The sequence below is a fragment of the Oncorhynchus clarkii genome, chromosome 2, assembly GCF_045791955.1.
Source record: "Oncorhynchus clarkii lewisi isolate Uvic-CL-2024 chromosome 2, UVic_Ocla_1.0, whole genome shotgun sequence".
In the NCBI taxonomy this organism is placed as follows: domain Eukaryota; kingdom Metazoa; phylum Chordata; class Actinopteri; order Salmoniformes; family Salmonidae; genus Oncorhynchus; species Oncorhynchus clarkii.
Window position 1 is genome coordinate 11499374 of NC_092148.1, and position 20168 is coordinate 11519541.

At 43.5% G+C, this 20168-nt stretch overlaps 2 protein-coding genes across 3 annotated transcripts in view; both read right to left on the reverse strand.

Annotated features, from left to right (window-relative positions):
* The window catches only part of LOC139421213 (uncharacterized), a 1124809-nt gene that overhangs the window by 1048453 nt on the left and 56188 nt on the right, over positions 1 to 20168 (reverse strand). The gene's annotated exons all lie outside the window — the stretch shown is intronic.
* On the reverse strand, positions 1915 to 19243 carry LOC139421200 (threonine--tRNA ligase 1, cytoplasmic-like). 2 transcript variants are annotated; one of them, XM_071171858.1, is made up of 18 exons: positions 19072 to 19243; positions 18368 to 18549; positions 17663 to 17777; positions 17404 to 17525; positions 16855 to 16963; positions 15697 to 15761; positions 15480 to 15558; positions 11712 to 11858; positions 11365 to 11463; positions 10141 to 10307; positions 9892 to 10054; positions 9267 to 9404; positions 8769 to 8846; positions 8558 to 8658; positions 3384 to 3485; positions 3189 to 3261; positions 2337 to 2451; positions 1915 to 2242 (listed from the first exon to the last, which is right to left on the reverse strand). In XM_071171858.1, exons 1-18 carry the CDS (start codon positions 19153 to 19155, stop codon positions 2100 to 2102), a joined length of 2082 nt encoding a protein of 693 aa, XP_071027959.1. In that variant the 5' UTR covers positions 19156 to 19243; the 3' UTR covers positions 1915 to 2099. The 2 variants fall into 2 exon arrangements, with proteins under 2 accessions (XP_071027959.1, XP_071027948.1); XM_071171847.1 differs by having other exon boundaries at positions 18353 to 18549; positions 19072 to 19239.

Below are 20168 nucleotides of genomic sequence, written 5' to 3' on the forward strand. Positions count from 1 at the left end.
CAAAGGGAACAGGGTGCCATTTGGGACAAGTCATGGGAATGGGGTGCCATTAGGGACAGGTCAAAGGGAACAGGGTGCCATTTGGGACAGGTCAAGGGGAACAGGGTACCATTTGGGACAGGTCATGGGGAACATGGTGCAATTCAGGACAGGTCAAATGGAATAGGGTGCCATTTGAGACAGGTAGAAGGGAATATAGTGCCATTTGGAATGCATCCTGGGTAATTTATGTACCTGCCTGAACTTGTAGGCTACCTACTATATATATATATATATAAATAAACAACCCCCTAAACAAATTGTCATTTCATCCTCCTATAGCCTTATTGACATGTTACATTATAGCCTATGGGCAGTCCTAGGACTGGAGATAGTGACCTATACCTCCCTTTGTTATTGTCTTTAACGTCAAAAGGTCCACCTCTCTTTCTGCCCCCCAACCCACCTCTCTCTCAACCCTCTGGCTAAAAATAATTTCAGAATGAACTCTGTGCGACTCGAACTGTCAAATGAAGGATTGCTTTGTGTGTTCAGGGAAAGCAACAAGAGAGTACAGTGAGAGAAAGAGTAGGGAGAAAGAGATTAGAGCGAGATAGATAGGGGGAAGGAATGCTGTGAGGAGGGTAGAGTGACCGACTGATGAGCTTGTAGTTATCAGTAACTAATGGTTTTGGGAATGTTCACTGATACTAATGGTCCATGACACCACTCTGGAACTACTGTGGAACACTTACAGCACCAAACAACTTCCCGACTTCAATCATTTCAGAGAAAGAAAGTCATTCAAGAGGGGGACAAGGAATATAAGACATTTATCCTGCGTATTGGATTTAAGCTTCATTTTTTGGTCCGTTTTTAAATCGCCTGACCGTTAATCTGTGTGATTGGAACGTGGGGCCAAGTCCAACCTCTCCTCCTCTGGTAATGCTCAGTCTGGTCACCCACTTAGTGTCTGGCTCTAGGGACCGATACACACCAAAAGCCCCCTGGCCTGAACCCAATTCAACTCCTTTCGGCCTCCCTCTCTGTCTCGGCAGTGAAGTGCTCGCGTAGAACTAAGCACACGAAACCGCCGCCTTTGGCCAATAGCCGTTTTGTTGAAGAGGTTCTTTGTCCAGTCTAGTCCGTGTTTGATCTGTGACCCCCCCCCCTCCCGGTCTCTCCTAGCTGTCCTGTCACTGTTGTGACTCATGTCTTTTCCGTTCCGTCGCTCCCTCTCTCAATTAAAAAAAGAGGGAAAAACTTCAAACCTTCCGACCTTCGTTCTGCCTTTCCTGTTTCCACTAAACACAGGGCTCCCTCTCCTATTTTAGTCAAATCCCCCCACGCTCCCTGCGTATCCTGCCTTTCCTATTCCAGTCTTTTAAAGGTAGTGATGACAGTCTTACGTAACAGGGCTGAGCTGATTTGAGTATTAACAACCAATCACAGCTGTTGCCTGAAAACTCTGATAAGACTCCTAAAATGGATGTCTCTCCAACCAGTGCTGCACAATGAAACACTTACACACACACCAGCCGCATTAACATGACCATGTCCATAATGACAGTTACACACACACTCACACACACCAGCCCCATTAACATGACCATGTCCATAATGACACACACACACACACACACACACCAGCCCCATTAACATGACCATGTCCATAATGACACACACACACACCAGCCCCATTAACATGACCATGTCCATAATGACACACACACACACCAGCCCCATTAACATGACCATGTCCATAATGACAGTTACACACACACACCAGCCCCATTAACATGACCATGTCCATAATGACAGTTACACACACACCAGCCCCATTAACATGACCATGTCCATAATGACAGTTACACACACACACCAGCCCCATTAACATGACCATGTCCATAATGACAGTTACACACACCAGCCCCATTAACATGACCATGTCCATAATGACAGTTACACACACACCAGCCCCATTAACATGACCATGTCCATAATGACAGTTACACAGGAAAGGTGTGTTCAAAAGACACCCAGCAGAGTTGAAACATTGAAGTTATTATATTTTATTACAAAAGTACAGTGAGCAATTCTTCATCCACAACAGGTGTGTGTTAGAAGTCATCCTGGTTGCTCCGTGCGTCTCGTAGGTGTGTGAGTGATGCCAGGACCTCCTCTGTCGGTCTCCTCCCTAGCTGCTTCCCCCCTCTGGTCCTTACACTCACCGTGCCACTCACACACTCCTTCTCACCTACCACTGGACACACACACACAGAAATAAACAATTATTGAATCAATATGTTTACAAGTTGTGGCAGTAATCTAATCCATGTTCACCCACGCACTCTTACCAAATATGTAGTTGTACTGGGCCAGCTGTGCAGAGCGGATCTTCTTATTTAAGGTGGCACCCTGGTCATCATCCGCGTCAGCCATGAAGCCAGCCTCGCGGAACTGTCGGACCACCTTAACAAGAGCAAAACACACATCACTCACAGTGGTGGTAGAGGAGACAGGAAGCAGGCTACGGTAGAATAACAGAGAGGAGGGCACCTTTTAAAATCCACCCTGAGGGCCGAGACACTGGTGGCTGTATTACCTGGCTATGTATCATCCTGACAGACCCCAGATTAGCAGTGTTGATATATTCTCCTCCCCTGGGGCTACATGCGCATTACATACAGGAGGATGTATTGGCAATGTTGTGACTGGCAGACTTTTTACAAGACAAGTTAAGACAGAAACAGGAGCCGTGTCCTGATGAAGGCCTCAGAAACATTACATGTCTATATTCCATGTTATCTCCTGTGTCTGGTCTTACCTGCTGCTGGCTCATTAATCATGTGGCAGATGGAACTTGTAGAATATATTGATATGTGAGTAGTGGCATGTACGAAAACCTGATCAAAATTAACCTCAAATCAAGTCCTTTTCAGAGTCATGAACCGTGTATGGGTAGTGTTGGATTAGCCTTCGACCTCTGGAGTCACTGAGGGGTACAGCTTTTGATGTGTGCTGGGGGGGGGTTTGATTTCAGCCTGCAGTACAGAGCCTCAGAGCAGGAGTGCTGATCTAGGACCAGGTTCCTCCTTTTCATTTAATCTTAAGAATTGAGATCCAAAATGCAAAACTGACCCTAAATCAGCACTCCAAATCTGAGACACTTGATACATATGGACACAGATCTGATAATGAGTCCTGACCTGTTGCGCATATGACTCACTACCTCCCCCTACAGGAATAATCATGACCTGCGCTGGAGACAACCACAGAGGCCTGAAAGAGACGGAAAGGAAAGAGAAACTGAGTGAGTAAGAGAAATGTGGGTAAGAGAGCGAGAACCAAAACGGTATCATTTTAGATTAATCAAATCACAGACATACAGACACACTTCTCACCATTTCCCCCCAAAATTCTCAGCCAATATAGCGATCATGCGTTCCAGTGATCCCAGAACAGCTCTGTGGACCATCACTGGTCTGTGGGTCTCTCCATCCCCCCTGAGAGCGAGAGAAAGGGTAAAGAGAGCAAGGGAGAGAGAGGGTGAGGGAAGAGAGAAAGATGTTGGGAGAAAGGGGTAGAGATGATCACTTCAGTCTTAAAGCTACAATAACAAAGCGGACACCCCACCTCTGTTTTGGTAAAAAGCTGATGAGCCTGGAGAAATGTAACCACTGTGAAATTCAGAGCTATGGATGCAAGGACTGACCATCCATTATATCATCATGTGTTTAACCTTGTTATGAGGCTATACAGTGTTTATTTATGTTGTTTACAAACATTGTCCAGTGTCTGTTCTTTTGCCCAGTCTGAGATATGGCTTTTTCTTTGCAACTCTGGGATGCTGGCTTTCTAGGCAGAGTCTCCACTTCACTGCTGACATTGAGACTGGTGTTTTGCAGGTACTATTTAATGAAACTGCCAGTTGGAAGACTAGTGAGGTGTCTGTTTCTCAAACTAGACACTAATGTAATGTAACTAATGTACTTGTCCTTTTGCTCAGTTGTGCACCGGGGCCTCCCACTCCTCTTTCTATTCTGGTTATAGCCAGTTTGTGCTGTTCTGTGAAGGGAGTAGTACACAGCGTTGTACAAGATCTTCAGTTTCTTGGCAATTTCTCACATGGAATAGTCTTCATGTCTCAGAACAAGAATAGACTGACGAGTTTTAGAAGAAAGCTCTATGTTTCTGGCAATTTTGAGGCTGTAATCGAACCCATAAATGCTGATGCTCCAGATACTCAACTAGTCTAAAGAAGGCCAGTTTTATTGCTTCTTTAAAATCAGCACAACAGCTTTCAGCTGTTCTAGCATACTTGCAAAAGGGTTTTCTAATGATCAATTAGCCTTTTCAAATGATAAACTTAGTTAACACAACTTGCAATTGGAACACAGGAGTGATGGTTGCTGATGATTGGCCTCTGTACATCTATGTAGACATTCCATTATTATTATTATTTTTTTTAAATCAGCCGTTTCCAGCTACAATTGTTGATGTTGTAAATGACTCTCTACACCCTATTTCTGATCAATTTGATGTTATTTTATGGACAATTGTTTTTATTTTCTTCCAAAAACAAGGACATTTCTAAGTGACCCCAAACCTTTGAACGGTAGTGTGTGTATGTACAGTTGAAGTTGGAAGTTTACATACACCTTAGCCAAATACATTTAAACAAATTTTTTAAAATTCCTGACATTTAATCCTAGTAAAAATTCCCTGTCTTAGGTCAGTTAGGATCACCACTCAATAAATAGTTGGTAGCATTGCCTTTAAATTGTTTAACTTGGGTCAAACGTTTTGGGTAGCCTTCCACAAGCTTCCCACAGTAAGTTGGGTAAATTTTGTCCCATTCCTCCTGACAGAGCTGGTGTAACTGAGTCAGGTTTGTAGGCCTCCTTGCTCGCACACACTTTTTCAGTTCTGCCCACAAATTTTCTATAGAATTTAGGTCAGTGCATTGTGATGGCCACTCCAATACCTTGACTTTGTTGTCCTTAAGCCATTTGCCACAACTTTGGAAGTATGCTTGGGGTCGATGTCCATTTGGAAGACCCATTTGCGACCAAGCTTTAAGACTGATGTCTTAAGACGTTGCTTCAATATACAGTGGGGCAAAAAAGTATTTAGTCAGCCACCAATTGTGCAAGTTCTCCCACTTAAAAAGATGAGGCCTGTAATTTTCATCATAGGTACACTTCAACTATGACAGACAAAATGAGAAAGAAAATCCAGAAAAATCACATTGTAGGATTTTTTATTTATTTATTTGCAAATTAGGGTGGAAAATAAGTATTTGGTCACCTACAAACAAGCAAGATTTCTGGTTCTCACAGACCTGTAACTTCTTCTTTAAGAGGCTCCTCTGTCCTCCACTGTATTAATAGCACCCGTTTGAAGTTGTTATCAGTATAAAAGACACCTGTCCACAACCTCAAATAGTCACACTCCAAACTCCACTATGGCCAAGACCAAAGAGCTGTCAAAGGACACCAGAAACAAAATTGTAGACCTGCACCAGGCTGGGAAGACAGAATCTGCAATAGGTAAGCAGCTTGGTTTGAAGAAATCAACTGTGGGAGCAATTATTGGGAAATGGAAGACATACAAGACCACTGATAATCTCCCTCGATCTGTGGCTCCACGCAAGATCTCACCCCGTGGGGTCAAAATGATCACAAGAACGGTGAGCAAAAATCCCAGAACCACACCCAGTGAATGACCTGCAGAGAGCTGGGACCAAAGTAACAAACCTACCATCAGTAACACACTACACCGCCAGGGACTCAAATCCTGCAGTGCCAGACGTGTCCCCCTGCTTAAGCCAGTACATGTCCAGGCCCGTCTGAAGTTTGCTAGAGAGCATTTGGATGATCCAGAAGAAGATTGGGAGAATGTCATATGGTCAGATGAAACCAAAATATAACTTTTTGGTAAAAACTCAACTCGTCGTGTTTGGAGGACAAAGAATGCTGAGTTGCATCCAAAGAACACCATACCTACTGTGAAGCATGGGGGTAGAAACATCATGCTTTGGGGCTGTTTTTCTGCAAAGGGACCAGGACGACTGATCCGTGTAAAGGAAAGAATGAATGTATCGTGAGATTTTGAGTGAAAACCTCCTTCCATCAGCAAGGGCATTGAAGATGAAACGTGGCTGGGTCTTTCAACATGACAATGATCCCAAACACACCGCCCGGGCAACGAAGGAGTGGCTTCGTAAGAAGCATTTCAAGATCCTGGAGTGGCCTAGCCAGTCTCCAGATCTCAACCCCATAGAAAATCTTTGGAGGGAGTTGAAAGTCCATGTTGCCCAGCAACAGCCCCAAAACATCACTGCTCTAGAGGAGATCTGCATGGAGGAATGGGCCAAAATACCAGCAACAGTGTGTGAAAACCTAGTGAAGACCTACAGAAAACGTTTGACCTCTGTCATTGCCAACAAAGGGTATATAACAAAGTATTGAGATAAACTTTTGTTATTGACCAAATACTTATTTTCCACCATAATTTGCAAATAAATTCATAAAAAATCCTACAATGTGACAATTTTGTACCCATTTCCTCCAGCATCTTCACAAGGTCCTTTGCTGTTGTTCTGCGATTGATTTGCACTTTTCGCACCAAAGTACGTTCATCTCTAGGAGACAGAACTCGTCTCCTTCCTGAGCGGTATGACGGCTGTGTGGTCCCATGGTGTTTATACTTGCGTACTATTGTTTGTACAGATGAATGTGGTACCTTCAGGCATTTGGAAATTGCTCCCAAGGATAAATCAAACTTGTGGAGGTGAACAAAAAAAAAAAATCTGAGTTGTTAGCTGAATTCATTTGATTTTCCCATGATGTCAAGTAAAGAGGCACTGAGTTTGAAGGAAGGCCTTGAAATACATCCACAGGTGCACCTCCAATTGACTCAAATGATTTAAATTAGAAGCTTCTAAAGCCATGACATAATTCTCTGGAATGTTCCAAGCTGTTTAAAGGACAGTCAACTTAGTGTATGTAAACTTCTGACCCACTGGAATTGTGATACAGTGAATTATAAGTGAAATAATCTGTCTGTAAACAATTGTTGGAAAAATTACTTGTGTCATGCACAACGTAGATGTCCTAACTGACTTGCCAAAACTATAGTTTGTTAACCAGAAATTTGTGGAGAGGTTGAAAAACTAGTTTTAATGACTCTAACCTAAGTGTATGTAAACTTCCAACTTCAACTGTATGTATGTATAAACACTCAGCAAAAAAATAAACATCCTCTCACTGTCAACTGCGTTTATTTCTAGTAAACTTAACATGTGTAAATATTTGTATGAACATAACATGATTCAACAACAGAGAAAATGAACAAGTTCCACAGACATGTGACTAACAGAAATTGAATAATGTGTCCCTGAACAAAGTGGGGTGTCAAAATCAAAAGTAACAGTAAGTATCTGGTGTGGCCACCAGCTGCATTAAGTACTGCAGTGCATCTCCTCCTCATGGACTGTACCAGATTTGCCAGTTCTTGCTGTGAGATGTTACCCCACTCCTCCACCAAGGCACCTGCAAGTTCCCGGACATTTCTGGGGGGAATAGCCCTAGACGCGAATCCGACCATCACCCCTGGTGAGACAAAACCGCAACTCGTCAGTGAAGAGCACTTTTTTCCTGGTCCAGCGACGGTGAGTTTGTGCCCATAGGCGATGTTGTTGCCGGTGATGTCTGGTGAGGACCTGCCTTACAACAGGCCTACAAGCCCTCAGTCCAGCCCCTCTCAGCCTATTGAGGACAGTCTAAGCACTGATGGAGGGATTGTGTGTTCCTGGTGTAACTCGGGCAGTTGTTGTTGCCATCCTGTACCTGTCCCACAGGTGTGATGTTCGGATGTACCGATCCTGTGCAGGTGTTGTTACACGTGGCCTGCCACTGTGAGGACGATCAGCTGTCCGTCCTGTCTCCCTGTAGCGCTGTCTTAGGCATCTCACAGTACGGACATTGCAATTTATTGCCCTGGCCACATCTGCAGTCCTCATGCTTCCTTGCAGCATGCCTAAGGCACGTTCACGCAGATGAGCAGAGCATCTTTCTTTTGGTGTTTTTCAGAGTCAGTAAAAAGGCCTCCTTAGTGTCCTAAGTTTTCATAACTGTGACCTTAATTGCCTACCGCCTGTAAGCTGTTAGTGTCTTAATGACCGTTCCACAGGTGCATGTTTATTCATTGTTTATGGTTCATTGAACAAGCATGGAAAACAGTGTTTAAACCCTTTACAATAAAGATCTGTGAAGTTATTCTGTTTTTTACTAATTATCTTTGAAAGACAGGGTCCTGAAAAAGGGATGTTTCTTTTTTGCTGAGATATAAATGAATTTTATATATATATATATATATATATATATAAAATTCATTTATAAGTCCAAAAACAGATGCAACAACTTAGGATTCTAGCTTTAAATTCCCTCAGTCTAATAATGTTGCCAGCCATGTGCAACCCAATTAAATCTACCATTAGTTATATAAGAGCAGAAGTTGCATCAGGGAACATCCCAGAACACACAGGTTGAACTGACATAGATGAGTGACTCACCCCACATACTCCAGGTCAAATCTGATTGGTAGCTGGAAGTCCAATTGGATGGTGGCACACTGGTGCTGTCGACCAATGGCGTCCTTGATCTGGATGTCAATCTAAGACAACAGGAAGATGTGGGAGTGTGTGAGTGTTAATAACAAGGCTCTGTTCAGGGCGGGTTGCAGCGTTACACAACGTTCAGACAGAAGGGTCTTGTGTAACTGACCTTCGGCCCGTAGAACGCTCCATCTCCTGGGTTGAACTGCCAGCGCTCTCCAAACTGCTGCAGACTCCTCTCCAACTGCTGCTCAGAGAGAAAGAGACAGAGAGAGGTAGAGAGAGAGGAGAGTGAGGGGGACAAGAGGGAGGTGAGTGAAAGAAAGTAGGAAAGAGTAAAATGGAAAGAAAGGATCTCCTTTCTTCATTGAGCTTCTCCTCTCTGTGTTAATTTCCTGAGCTTTACTCCACAGAGGAAGAGGCAGGGGGCATAGACAGCAGCCACAGAACAGACAGGGCTTTGAGTTCGTCACATCCACATGGCCATATATCAACACTGATTGGATAAGTGTCCCTCATTACGTGATGTCATTATGATTACAATAGAGGCTATGTGCTGGGATTTATAGACATCACTTGTTGGACAGTAAACACATTTACACAGCTGGCTCTGTGCGTGTACATCTGTCTGTATGTTGTGTGTGTGTGTGTGGTGTGGTGTGTGTACCTGCTCAGCGTGGTCCCACAGTTCAGGCTCCCCCAGGCAGGGTGTAGGTCGGGTGGAGAGGAGACAGTGGAAGGAGAATCCAAATACTCGATACACACTCCTCACAAAGTCCAAACACGCTATGATCTCCTCCTCCAACTGACAGAGAGAGAGTGTGTGGGGGGGTGGGGGTACAGGAAGGGATTGGGGGGCAGGAGTACAGCCAGAAAAGGAGGACAGAGCGATGGAGACAGAATAGAGAAAGTAAATGCAACATTGTAAAAGACAGTATAAATAAACAGATGTGAAACTGGAGAGTCCAGGGCTTTCGGGGTTAAGGGTTAACTTAGAGATGAGTCCAGGGGTTAAGGGTTAACAGAGATGAGTGAGGAGGAACAGTTGATGTATTGACTGCTCCAGTGATTGGATTAGCCAAAGTGGAAAACAAACCTCACAATATCATGTGAATCAGTGTGTGTATAAGCGCAAGTGTGCGTGTGGTTTAATGGGATAAGGGAATCATTGGGGGAGTCAGGGATACAATCACACTTTCTCCCACTGTCTGCTGTCCTAGGAATTCCAGGGTGGAAAATGTGAGACAAATATCCTAAAAGGTTCAAATGACAGGAATCAGGTGTGTGTGCACCTGTTCGGGAGTGCAGAAGATGTGTGCGTCGTCCTGGCAGAACCTGCGGACCCGGGTGAGACCACCCAGAGCGCCGGACAGCTCGTTCCGATGCAGTGCCCCGAAATCGGCCCAACGCAACGGGAGCTCCCTCCATGACCTTACACGCTGCTCAAACATCAGACTGGAACAGAGAGAGCTGTTATTGAGAAGTCCTGAACAGTGTGTGGGGCAGAGTAAGACAGAATGTAGAGGTGTGTGTGTTCTCACCAGTGTGCTGGACAGTTCATGGGTTTGAGTGCATAGGTGTGTGTGTCACCGGTCACAGTAAACATGTTTTCACTGTAGTGTTCCCAGTGTCCCGAACGCTCCCACAGTGCAGTGCTGTATAGAGTAGGGGTCACAACCTCATGGAAGCCACGCCTCCTGTACTCAGTCTGGGGGGGGGGGGGGTGGAGAGAAAGGGAGGAACAGAGATGTAACAACTTAATTATTACAGACACATTTCTTCTCTGTGCGTGTGTCATCCAGGGTTATTTGGAAAACGGACAGTCACAGTGTAGTAATTGGGGTGATTTCCTGACTACAACAGGAGTGTCCTGAGGTCACCGTCATGGTAAAGATGTTTGAATTAGTGGCTGTGTGTGTACATGGAAGGGTACTTTGCTGATTGTTGTGGCCATTCTATTCTAAAATCATATAAAATACTAAGGGGGTGTTAATAAATTCACTCTGGAGTTCCAGAGTGTGCTCAGAGAGCGCTCTGGGCGTTCGTCAATTCAGAGTGTTGTCAGATTCTCCATTCGTAAATTCAGAGTGCTCCGCTCTAGGAGCTTTCAGAGCACACACTGGACGCCCTGACCGAGGAGTAGGGTTGATCGAGCGTTCTGACCTCACAACAGCAGTTAATCACCCAACTGGCTAAAGTTGGCTAACTTGCTAGCTACTTCCAGACACAAATGAGAGAACACCTCACTCTGACCATTTTACTCACCCTAGCAGAGCTGGTTAGGCTGTCTGCATGTTATCCAGAGTGTTGGTGACTGTGCTGCTTGCAACAATCCAATTAAGTTTATTTTACAATGTTTATCTGTCAGATAGTGTTAAATGCATAGAAATAGAATGAATAGAACTGGACTCCTAATTCAAGTTAATGGTTTGACCATTCTATTTTTATGCATTTAACACTATCCCATAGACGAAATACAGATAGACAACTTGTGAAAAACTGGGACCAGGAGACCAGTGGCATTTTTCTGATGGAGAAACTACAAGCCATTCCGGGGGTGTTGGAGTTGGCTGCAGAAATAAATAGGCTTCCTGTGAATATCTGATCTATTTTGTAGAAGCAGTAGCTAGTAAGATAGGATTGGTAAGTATAGTACATTTGTGTGTAAGTGTGTAAACACACATTTGTGTGTTTTTATTGATATAAAATAGACTAACATTTCAAGCATAAAAATTGTGATGCGTCTGTGTGTGCGCGTGTGTTACCTTGATAAAGTCAGCGAGTGTGTTGTAGATGTGAGCTCCTTTAGGCAGGAAGAAGCAGCTTCCAGGACTGACGTCATTAAAGAAGAACAGCTCCTGGTCCTGGAGGCAAAACACACCTCCCCCATATCAGTATACGCTCCATTTGAGACACCGTCGCACTTGCCTCTCAGTTAGCCAAGATGCTAAGCTAGCCTGCTAAAATAGGTTAGTTTGTTAGCAATAGTTTCTACACTACTCCGCTAGCTACAGTAGCTCTGCCATGCCAATGACAACCTGTCTCCGGTTGTTTATATATCTATGCTTATTGGGCCTAGATCTTTTTTCTTCCCGCTCCTCGTCCACCTCACCTTGCCGATGCGTCTGTGGTCCCTCTTCCGTGTCTCCTCCTGTTCCCTCTCCCACTCCTCCCTCTCCCTCTCTCCTGGGAAGGCCACACCCATCACACGCATCACGCCTGACGTGCCAACAGGATTGGTCAACGTTACGGGAGACACCTGAACAGAAAAAGGGGGGACAGACAAGACAGAGTGTGACAGAGAAAGAGAGAGTAGCAGAAAAGAGAAATATACTGAACCAAAATATAAAAGGCAACATGCCCATGTTTCATGAGCTGAAATAAAAGATCCCTGAAATGTTCCATACGCATAAAAAGCTTATTTCTCTCCAATTTTGTGAACAAATTTTTTTACATCACTGTTAGTGAGCATTTCTCCTTTGCCAAGATAATCTATCCATCTGACAGGTGTGGCAGGTGGATGGAAACTGATTAAACAGCATGATCATTACACAGGTGCACCTTGTGCTGTGGTCAATAAAAGGCCACTCTAAAATGTGCGTTGTGTCGCACAACACAAAGCCACAGATGTCTCAGGTTTTATAGGGAGCGTGCAATTGACATGCTGACTGCAGGAATGTCCACCAGAGCTGTGGCCAGAAAATGTCATGTTAATATCTCTACCATAAGCCGTCGTTTTAGAGAATTTGGCAGTAAGTTTTTTAATTTTAATGCACAGAGATACCCTGACGAGATCAACTCTATGCGAAGGAGATGTGTCGCGCTGCATGAGGCAAATGGTAGTTTACGGTATCTGTGACCAACAGATGCATATCTGTATTCCCAGTCATGTGAAAAACATAGATTAGGGCCTAATGAATTTATTTCAATTGAATGATTTCCTTATATGAACTATAACTCAGTAAAATCTTTAAAATTGTTGCGTTTATATTTTGTTCAGTATATAGAGTATATATAGTAAAAATAAAGAAAAACCCTTGAATAAATGAGTAGGTGTCCAATATATACAGTACCAGTCAAGAGTTGACACTTACTCATTCAAGGGTTTTTCTTTATTTGTACTATTTTCTACATTGTAGAATAATAGTGAAGACATCAAAACTATAAAATAACACATATGGAATCATGTAGTAACCAAAACAGTGTTAAACAAATCAAAATATATTTAATATTTTAGTAGCCACCCTTTGCCTTGATGACAGCTTTGCACATGCTTGGCATTCTCTCAACCAGCTTCATCTGGAATGCTTTTCCAACAGTCTTGAAGGAGTTCCCACATATGCTGAGCACTTGTTGGCTGCTTTTCCTTCACTTAGCGGTCCAACTCATCCCAAACCATCTCAATTGGGTTGAGGTTGGGTGATTGTGGAGGCCAGGTCATCTGATGCAGCACTCCATCACTCTCCTTCTTGGTAAAATAGCCCTTAAACAGCCTGGAGGTGTGTTTTGGGTCATTGTCCTGTTGATAAACAAAATGATAGCCCCACCAAGCCCAAACCAAACCAGATGGGATGACGTATCGCTGCAGAATGCAGTGGTAGCCATGCTGGTTAAGTGTGCCTTGAATTCTAAATAAATCACAGACTGTCACCAGCAAAGCACACCCACACCTCCTCCTCCGTGCTTCAAGGTGGGAACCACACATGCGGAGATCATCCGTTCACCTACACTGTGTCTCACAAAGACAAGGCGGTTGGAACCAAAAATCTCAAATTTCAACTCATTAGACAAAATGACAGATTTCCACCAGTCTCATGTCCATTGCTCATGTTTCTTCGCCCAATCAAGTCTCTTCTTCTTATCTGTGTCCTTTAGTAGTGGTTTCTTTGCAGCAATGTGACCATGAAGGCCTGATTCACACAGTCTCCTCTGAACAGTTGATGTTGAGATGTGTCTGTTACTTGAACTCTGTGAAGCATTAATTTGGGCTGCAATCTGATGTGCAGTTAACTCTAATGAACTTATCCTCTTCCATTATTGTGTGGGTCCTCATGAGAGCCAGTTTTATCATAGAGCTTGATGGTTTTTGCGACTGCACTAAGGCGGTACACCTGTTAATTGAAATGCATTCCAGGTGACTACCTCCTAAAGCTGGTTGAGATAATGCCAAGAGTGTGCAAAGCTGTCATCAAAGCAAAAGGGTGGCTACTTTGAAGAATCTCAAATATAAAATAGATTTTGATTTGTTAAACACTTTTTTGGTTACTACATGATTCCATGTGTTATTTCAGTGTTGATGTCTTCACTATTATTCAACAATGTAGAAAATAGTACAAATAAAGAAAAACACTTGAATGATTAGGTGTGTCCAAACGTTTGACCGGTAGGTAGTGAGTCAAATCCTGTCAATCTTTATTGTCCCAAGGAGAAACACAGCCCCTGCCCATTATCTGTAGAGCAGTGGTTCCAAGCCACCATTTTGGAACCACTGCTCTACAGATAATGGGCAGGGGCTGCGTTTCCCCTTGGGACAATAAAGATTGACAGGATTTGACTTGGCGGGGGCAGGAAACTGGTCACTGACAATCACAATATCCTGTGGCTATTGCTCTCCCAGCGTGGAAAGTGGAAATTCCATTCTGACCAGTACAATACCATTATGGAAATTCCACTTTGAAAGCAAACAGTAGTGCTGAGCGATTAACCGAAATGTTGGTTTTTAAAACAACTAATTGACCAACGTCAGTTCAATTATTTGAATTTGATTTAGTTCATTAATTTTTCTGTGAGCTCGATACGCAGTTTCTCTAGAGATAAACCAGATCAAACCGAAACTGAACAGACCTCAAGCACTAATTGCTCAGCACCAGCAAATAGGCCATTGTTGGTATCACGGGCTACCAAGCTACAGTTCTAATGGTTCTAGGAAAAAAACAAGCAGCGTTTTGTTTTGCTTGTCTTCCGTGTGACATGTTGTTCTGACTTGTTAGTCTCCAGTGCGTCATTTAACTGGCTAGTGACTGCCAAGTGATTGTCATTTACCAGTAAGGAATTTCCAGTGTGACCTGTGCAGTCCCAGTACACATTAGTATCAGGAAGAGGTCAGAGTTAATGGCTATATTGCATGGTAATGTCGCAGCCCATGTTATGAGTTAAACAGTAACCAGGTTTCCATCCAACCTTTTTATGTGAGTAAAGTACATGTTGGATTAAAAAAAAGTCATGACAGGATGGATGGAAACAGCAAATTTGTCAGTAAACTTTCCAAATGTAGACAAAATATGCTAGACAAGGTGGGATCATTTAGTGTCTAAAATTAAAATGGCGGTGGAAATGCTTTTATGAGCAAATATTTATATAACAACCATCACAACGAAGTAAACTTGGAGTCACGCGATGACATGTCTGTGTGGTCCTCCCACTACGACACGTCAGGAAAGCATGCAGTTTATTAGAGTACAGATTAAACAAGTTATGAACTTCAGGGTGGTGAAAACACAAGGTGATGAGCTTGATGCTCCTTTCCAAATACTGTATCAAGGGTCTGATGCTTGGCTGCCTTTTGACAAATATAATAATCTCATCATGTAGGCTATACCCACACTATGTGCCAGCTGTTGGCTACAGCACACATGCCCGGACCAGAGTGAGAACATTCGCTACATAACTCAACATGGTTTGTGACAAAACCATCAGTAGAGATGAAGATGCGATGGAAACCCATTTTACTGTTGTTTTTTTATCCTGTACATTCAATTTTTATACCCAGTGTAGTTTAGATGTCATGAGAAGAAGGCAAGAACTGTATATTCCTCACTGAACTGATATGCAGGCAGGTTGACACACACACACACACACACACACACACACACACACATACCTGCAGCATCTTGAAGACCTTGAGGAGACCAGTGTTAGGGAGGAGAGGACCATTGCAGACTCCTATGCTGTCTCCACACCTGACCCACACACGGAACAGGAAGAGATGGACATATCATCCTAGTATACAGTCATTTCTCCTTAAAAACAGACCATGACTGTAGCATTACCATGTGGTGTGTGTGTTGTATCAGGCTGTGAGATGTTGAACAACAAACCTGTAGACTGTGACAGTAGGACCACTCATCTGTTCTTCAATCAACTGGAGTCTCAGAGCATTGTCCTAGATGACAGAACAAAATCAGTTAGTACACATACACACTAGTGTATCACGGCCACACCCCTTGAATTACAGACATTCCTAGATGACCATTACAGAGGTTAAAGACAACACATGTAAACAGTCAATTCCACAAGCTGCTACAGGTGGGAGCAAAGCAACACACCTACATTCTAGAATACTGTGGGCCATAACCGTAATGCCATCAAATGTCTCATTCTGTACTGTCGTGGAAATTTCCTCTATCTACCAAATCATGGGAGCAAACCACACACAAGTCAGAGTTAGTTATCAAAGTCCATCTTTAATTATATCAGCTCTATCACAATCCTGTGACTCTCAGATAAATTCAGTGTCTCTCAATGAATTATCTGAGAGCCCCTTCCACATTTCAAATGAGGTCCTTTATAGCAAAGACACACACAGGATAAGACAGCATCGGAATAATTCATCGTTCAGCTTTGTCTCCTTACTCAAGCCCCAGAACCATAAACCAATCCTCCATATCAACAGGCATATATCAAATTGTCATTTAGATACAACCAACTCTAAATACAACCAATCCTGGACAAGCTCACGGAGAGGATAGAATGATTCCAGACACTGCCATCCTCCTTTCCCCGATGGGAAAAGTAGGGACTGGCACACAGACACAGTGGAGCAAAAGATATGTTTAGACATGATGACACTTTGACCTCTCCCCTCTCTGCGGCCCATGCAACTTAGTCTTGACATAGAACAGATACTGCAACCCCGCCACAGTATTATACAAACATAACATTCTGATGAGAAGTAACTTACAAACATATGATGAATATAAAACATCTTACCTATGTTACCAACTAATTCTGATTATTCCACGACAGTACCAACTTCATACTATCCCTGCGTCATTACACGACTAACCAAACACTCTAAGCCAAATACATTTAGTGCAGGTAAGATCCAAAATAGTACTGGTATTGAGCCAAATGCCGGTTTCCAACCACAATGGCTATGTCCTAAATGGCACGCTATTCCCTATATAGGGAACTACATAAGAAATAGGATGCCATTTCAGATGCACCCAATGACAGACAAACCAATGACCTCTGACCTGGAAGAGCTCTGTAACTTCCTGCCTGTTCAGCTCCAGTCTGGAGAGAGGAAGCTTCTGGCCAGCGGCCTCCTTACATCTCTCCTCTAGCTCAGCTAGGGACAGGGCACTGGGAGAGAGACCAGGGGTAAGTACTGTTTCTCTGTGTATACAGTGCATTCGGAAAGTATTCAAACCACTCAACTTCTACATTTTGCTACGTTACAGCCTTATTCTAAAATGGATTCAATCCCCCCCCCCCCCCTCAATCTATCCACAAGACCCATAATGACAAAGCAAAAACAGTTTAAGACATTTTAGCAAATGTATTAAAATAAATAAAAAAATATCCCATTTACATGATAGCTGCTCCCAGGGGCTCTGTTAGAGAACAAATGCATCCTTCCCTCCCTCCCTCCCTCCCTCCCTCCAAGCAGCTTTTCTGTCTTAAAGGGGTGCCAAAAGATGAGGGGATGGTTAGTGGGGTAAAATGTCATGACTAAGTTGCTTTGGATAAAAGCATCTGCAAAATGGCATATATTATATTACAAAGAGAGGGAAATATCTTACCTGTTCTCCGGGAGGTGGTCACAGTAGAGGCCGGACTCTGACACACCCTCTCTGCACACATCCACCCCAAACACCCTCTCTAACACCCACCCCACAACACACGCTCCTGTCCTCCACACCGCCTGGGGGAGAAATTGAGAAAATGAAAGAGATGAGCGAGAGTGGATAAGATAGAGAAGAGGTCAATCTCTGCCTCTGACTGCTCTACATGTAACATATTCTATTGGGTTAGATGAATGAGAATGTCCTTATTAAGTACCTGTTTGCCCTCTGTGGTGTTGAAGCCTAGCAGCTGTAGTTCACAGTCAGCCTCCAGGGGGCGAAGCAGCTCCCACAGCTCTCCATTCACCCTGCAGACCAGAGCACCTTTCACACTGCAGACATGGAGTGTTGGAGGGTTAGAGACAATGTCAATATGTTTGCTTACACCTATCCAATTTCACCTAATTCCAATCTGAAAGCAAAGAGATGGGACACCTATGTGTCCCAGGGACTGAGATAGGCCTGTAGGACTCTGCAGGGAGATACTAAGGCTGCATTTAGACAGGCAGCCCAATTCTGATATTTTTTTCCACTAATTGGTCTTTTGACCAATCAGACCAGCTCTGAAAACGACCTGATGTGAAAAGATCTGATGAATCAAAGGACCAAATAGCGAAAAAATATAAGAGAATTGGGCTACCTGTCTAAACACGACACGTGTTCTGAGGGATACACAGTGCTTGAATTGGACAGTAGCTCAATGGAGCAGAGTACCAGCACCTCAACATTTCTGCTGCTTGAGTTCCTGCACCTCTTATAGAATATTAGCTCAAAAGGATTTCAGTGTTCCTTTACCTAAATATAAAACAGTACCGGAACTCAAAATAAGTACCAGCACCTATTGAATTCCAAGTCAAGCACTGGGTATAACCCTTCCCTGACTTTTAGGATTCTGAATAACACACACATCTGAGAGGCTAACCGTGCGTTTTGAGCGATGATTGACGGCGTGGTCACGCCTGTGGTGCCATCCATCGTCCTGCCATCAGCCAATCGGACGCTGAAGGCCTGTTTCGTGGTGCCGCTTGTCCTCTGCTGTCCCTGCCTCTCTCTGAGAGACTCAAACACCCGCACACGCTCAGACAGAGCAGGGGATGCCTGTATCTAAAGGCAGAGGGGAAGAAATTAGGAAACAAGAGAGCACAGGGGTCAATATGAACAACAACAATACAGACAAGGGGATCATATTATTACCATGTAATCGTTTTAAATCAAATCTTCACACAATATGGCATTCATAACAAAATGTATGGTATTATGATCATACATACATTAGTAGTTGCATATTTCAGAGAGAGAGAGAGAACCCAATAATATGCTTAATTGAGAACTGTCCCCTCCCACCAAACACCCCTAAAAAAAAATTATAACCTTGTGGTCACACAAAGACACAAATGACATGACAGTTTACAGCGCAGTCTGGTTTGGCCGTCAGAACACTCTCAGGGCTATTCATAGATCCATCCAATGGTTTGTCAGAGGACACGCCCACACCTATGTACATGAGCGGTCATAGGACAATGCTACACCACTGATTTGGCTGGCTACACAACCCAATGATATTGTACTCAGCAGGCCAGTACAGCTACATTTCATAACAGAAAACGGTTTAATAAGGTTGCACACCTTGCTAAAGCGCCTCTGACAGTGAAGCACTGCCCGAACTGACGGCCGACAGACGGGAAACCGTAACATCACGGTCACGAGCATCCTTAATCCACCGGTTTCACCGAAAACTTTCCACAATCATAACATTTCACACTCGTTGTCCCTTACACTGCAAACGGCCATAATACCGGAAGAATGAAGTAGATGGGGAAGAAAAGTGATTGGCCAGCAAGGGAAGAGGGCGGAAACTTGACGTTGGCAAGTGCGCGCACGTTGGTGAGCGTCAACAATGAAAGCGCGCTCACCGTTCATTTATACACCTCAGTGGCGCCCACTAATCTGTACTTAACATTCGGATAGATCACTTTCAGGTACACGAGACTAACTTCACAGCATTAATCTAAAACCGACAGTCCATGAAAAGGACCTGAATCTATTTAACATAGGTATGCTCAATTCCTACATTTTGTCAAATTACGCCCAAGATCAAGAGTGGAGCGTTCCAAGAAACTCATCCCAATATGAGGAGATCACTGCATCTTTGCAGCGCCTGAAGAGAATTGATCAACGGTGAGGCAACCGGGTTGGTCCCTGTGAGAGCCAGCAAGTAACACACATCCATTCATTGATTGGCCGCATAAAGATGGAGGAAGAGCAGAGAATATTGTAGCTCAGAGCACCGTTATTAGGCTATTACACGCACATAGCTCAAAAGTACTCGCCTCTGACGTGGGGCATTAGGCTACTTTATTGGAAGCAATAGTATGAATAGCCTATTTCGTTTACATTGTTTTAATATAAAGTAGCATATAACTAGGATTAGTTTGAGAAGCCTTGCCACTGGCATCTCAATTCGTACATTCAAGACACCAGTAACGAGCGCATGGCAATATGATCAATAGGGTTTCGTTATTTCTTTCCACATAAGGTATATTGGTTCAAAGCTCATAGTGGTTGTAGACGTCTGTGTATAATAGTTATGACATAACTTGGTCATTTTATTTTACCGATATACACGTAAATATGGTTTAATTTATTCTACATAAGTTATTTACATTTAAGTAAAATATACTTCAAAGAGTTACATAGTGTTGATGTACTAACAAACGTCAATA